The 4,242-nt window shown below is 44.2% G+C and overlaps 1 protein-coding gene across 1 annotated transcript; it reads right to left on the bottom strand.

Moving 5' to 3' along the window:
- Positions 1-754: 754 nt before the first annotated feature.
- On the bottom strand, positions 755-3,091 carry LOC145398086 (heparanase-like). Its single transcript, XM_080271041.1, has 5 exons — positions 3,013-3,091; positions 2,454-2,632; positions 1,954-2,086; positions 1,279-1,399; positions 755-911 (listed from the first exon to the last, which is right to left on the bottom strand). The coding sequence occupies exons 1-5, from the start codon at positions 3,089-3,091 to the stop codon at positions 755-757; spliced, it is 669 nt and encodes a 222-aa protein (XP_080127167.1).
- Positions 3,092-4,242: the final 1,151 nt, after the last annotated feature.

The raw sequence follows: 4,242 nt of genomic DNA, 5'->3' as shown, positions 1-4,242 counted from the left end.
AATAAGCTGGAAAAAGACAAAAATCTGGGCCTCAAAGGTGAAGAAAAAAACTATACAAACATTACCATGATTACGTCTGTTTGTCCTATAAAATCCCACTTTCTATATTTGTTTCCAAGTTCGTTTTCTAATTTCCTTAAAGGGTTAACGCGTTGAAGTTGTGTTTCTACCTATAATCTATCCGTCTGTCTCTTTCTTTGCCTGTCTGTCTCTCTGCTTATCTGCCTGTCTGTCTGTCTCTCTGCTTATCTGCCTGTCTGTCTGTCTCTCTGTTTATCTGCCTGTCTGTCTGTCTCTCTGTTTATCTGTCTGTCTGTCTGTCTCTCTGTTTATCTGCCTGTCTGTCTGTCTCTCTGTTTATCTGCCTGTCTGTCTGTCTTTCTCTTTATCTACCTGTGTTTGTCTATTTACCTGCCTGCTTCTCTGTTTGTCTGCCTGTATTTGTCTCATTATCTGCCTGATGTCTGTCTGTTTATCTGTCTGTCTGTCTGTGTATCAATCTATCTGTCTGCTTGTCTGTGCATACAAGGCCATAGACGCCTTAATCCCAGAACGGGTGGCCACAGACGGATCGCCTCTGTCACCCTATCCTCAGCCAACAGGATACTCTCTCCAACTCACACCCTCTTTATCACACCTCATAACTTACACCAGTCAAACATTTCACAGAATTAGAATACTGAAATGCAAAATACAAAGAACTACACTATCTTTGACAAATGTAATGGAGACAGATTTAAAAAGTGTTCACCTTTTACAGACAAGCTGGGGCCCGAGCTGAATGGAGTGCCCAGAACCCGAGTGAGGCTGGTGGTATGCTGAAGGCGCCTAGGGGTAGGGGTGTGGGGTTCATGGGGGGTAGAGAACCATCATCTGTCACTTTTAGAACCTTGCCATTGAGGTTCACGTCCCTGGGTGGAAGAAGAGAATGTTTTGACATTAGTATATGAGGAACTTGGGTTTGTTGTGGTCTTAGGCATAGTAGGATCTAAGGTTTGTTGTGGTCTTAGGCATAATAGGATCTTAGTTTTGTTGTGGTCTTACTTTCAGAATCTGAGGGAGAGAGAGAGAGAGAGAGAGAGAGAGAGAGAGAGAGAGAGAGAGAGAGAGAGAGAGAGAGAGAGAGAGATTGTACTGAGTGTGACCGTAAAGAGATAGTTGGATCGTGTTACAGGAGTTGTGTGTGTGTATGTGTGTGTGTGAGAGAGAGGGGGGGGGAGAGAATCAACAACCATAATCCCTCACTCCATCAATAATAAGACAAGGCTAGACACTAACCCTGATGTGAGAGGTGCGTGTAGGAGATATTGAAAGACGGTAGAGGAGACCAAGGCCCCCCCGATCACCACCCTCACACTCTTCTCCAAGTCTAAGTTCATTCCATATATCACCACCCCGCCTGTGGGAGGAAAGTATAGCATCATCATCATCATCACTATCATCTTCACCATCATCATCATCACTATCATCTTCACCATCATCATCATCACTATCATCTTCAACATCATTATCATCACTACTGTCACTATCATCATCATCACTATCATCTTTACCATCATCATCATCATCATTATCTTCTTCACCATCATCATCATCATCATTATCATCTTCACCATCATTATTATCATCATCACTGTCACTGTCATTCTCATCATCATTGTCATCACTATTATCATCATCAATATCATCATCCGCCTTCACGTGGTGGCACTGATATAAGCAGGCTGTGGAGCTGCTCGGTTATACAAACGTCCCTCAGTCCCCTCCCTATCCCCCAAAATGATGATGGTGGACTGCAGAAGGAGGGCAGCATCAGTCTAAAGTCCACTGGGTTCACGTTCAAATGAGCCTGAGGTTACTACTACTGCTACTGCATCTACTACTACTACTCAAACAAATACCATGAACACTACTACTAATAATAATACTACTACTGCTACTACAAAGCTTTACCTTGCGTTTGTGAGGAGCTGGAGGACTTGAGACAATGAGCGTAGAGACGAAGGAATGGTAAGGTGGAAGTGAGGTTCAGTTTTAACACCCTCTCACCCACCAACCTCTTATATAGCACAGACAGCCAATAGTCCTGAGGAAAGAGGTTGATAGGCAGGATACAGTTTCTATACTCCATTCACTCTAACTTGGCCAAAAATTGCCATCTCTCTATCTTGAATGCTGAGTTGTAACGATAGATTAATACAGTTACTGTACTCTTTTTACTCTAACGTGGCCTAAAATTGCCATTTCCCCATCGTGAATGCAGAGTTGAATAGATTGACAATAGGGTGCTAGTCACGAAGAAGGGTGAAAGGACAGCTCTCAGGGAAACCTCCTCTTCCTCCTCCCCCTCCTCCTCCTCCTTCTCTTCTTCCTCTTCCTTCTCCTCCAAAATTCCCTCCTTCTTTACATCTCTAACACATTTTCTTGCATTTTACACGAACGAACTAACTCACCGGGTAGGGCACAAGCTTGGGGTCGAGGAGTGCATACTTTCCCTGGTAGAGAGTTTGACGAGCCACGAGATCAACCCCTTTCACAGCTGCCAACCCAAGTTTGTCCATCCACAGAAACCCACCTATGAAAGTGTCGCTCAATCCCTCTGCCCCTCCACCGTACGCTGATCCACTCTCAGCTGAAACAGAACCACCGAAATTTATCAGATATTCCGGTTTGAGTCCATCTCTCTCTCTCTCTCTCTCTCTCTCTCTCTCACACACACACACACACACACACACACACACACACACACACACACACACACACACACACACACACACACATATATATATATATATATATATATATATATATATATATATATATACACACACACACACACACACACACACACACACAATTACACTCTCTTTCTTTTACTCCTTCCCTCCAAGTCAAATGTTGATGATGATAGTAATAATAATGTCTATGATATTGATGATGATGATGATAATGATGATGATGATGATGATGATGATGATACTGATGATGATGCTATACTTTTGGTCCACTCACTAAGCCACACAGGTAGACGTGGAGCCAACTGATCCCTCACCCGTACCACCTGGTCCACCTCCCACCCCAGCTGGTCCATCACGCCAGGGTCCAGAAACTCACGCCAACCAGCTGTGTGACCGTTTAAGTAGTACCTGAGCGGTGGAAGGCGAAGGTGGATAGAAACGTGTGATAGTAATAGGAAAAGAATTAGGAACATCAGCATTAGAGTGGCGAGATTTGAAACGTACTTAGGACACAAAATCATCATCATTCAGACCTCCTTTCCCACGATCGGGTGAGGTGAGGCAGGATCCAGGGAGCCAGAAGGAATTTGATAGAATGAGACACTAGCCAAAATCTGCTGAATTGAAGGGGTCACACTCCCACTCGCTCACTATTCAAGGCCTCGGAATCCTGACAACGCAACTTAACACCCTCTCAAGAAATTGGTTCCCTATGCACTCTATGGCTAGCACTTCGACTGGCGCATTCTAACCACTTGACTACATTGCATCTAGATAACTGAAGGCGAAACACCGACACGACTCCATCTCAACTTTCGTTTTGCACTCTCCATCCCCTCTTCCTTTCCTCCTCTTTCCATTTTCTCTTTACCTCTCCCCTTCCTCTTTTCTCCACTCTCTCTTCCCCTCTCCCAGTCATGGCCACCTTCATTACCCCGTCTCTTCCCCGCTTCTCCCTCCCCTTCCCTTTCTATCCTCTCCCCAACCTCTCTCTCTTTCCCCTTTCTTTCTATTCCTTACTACAACCAGAGTCCTTCTCACACATGCTATTTCAACTCATTGGTGCCAAGTGAGAGCGGTGAGGTTGGCGTGGGTGGTGCGTAGGAAATCTTTGAGGTAATCCACTGAGTTGGTCTGTAGTGAGTTATTGACGGCCTCAGAACCTGGTAAGAAAGATTAGATAGATAGATAGATAGAAAGACGGAGACAGATAGAGAGAGCTTTTTATATGAATACTACGTTCGCATAATCCTGTCCACACACAAGTTGCATAACATCCAGTACAATTGCATATAACAGAATTAATATTAACTTCAGCACCAAAACACTAAGTACAAAAACATGCACATCAGCAAACCACGCAACTTCCCTTATCACATCAATTGCACATCATGAAACCTTGCCATCTCTTCAACTACACTATTTTACACTTGCCTCTTTGTTTGGGTACATGTTGCTTAGGTCGCGTCACTTCTGGCCCAACAATGACTGGGTGTAAGTGTGG

This window comes from Coenobita brevimanus, chromosome 44 (assembly GCF_032717465.1).
Source record: "Coenobita brevimanus isolate Jiangsu-jjx chromosome 44, ASM3271746v2, whole genome shotgun sequence".
Classification (NCBI taxonomy): domain Eukaryota; kingdom Metazoa; phylum Arthropoda; class Malacostraca; order Decapoda; family Coenobitidae; genus Coenobita; species Coenobita brevimanus.
The sequence above is the reverse complement of the archived record's forward strand: the minus strand, read 5'-3'. Positions and strand labels throughout refer to the sequence as shown.

Bases quoted from the DNA above. Each gene is read 5' to 3' on its own strand.
- LOC145398086 (XM_080271041.1), bottom strand. From the start codon at position 3,091: ATGGACCAGCTGGGGTGGGAGGTGGACCAGGTGGTACGGGTGAGGGAT. The intron at 2,087-2,453 runs GTGAGTTAGTTC...CTCTTTCCTCAG, and splicing joins CCAAGCTTGTGCCCTACCCG to GACTATTGGCTGTCTGTGCT. The intron at 912-1,278 runs GTTAGTGTCTAG...TCTTCCACCCAG, and splicing joins CACGCACCTCTCACATCAGG to GGACGTGAACCTCAATGGCA.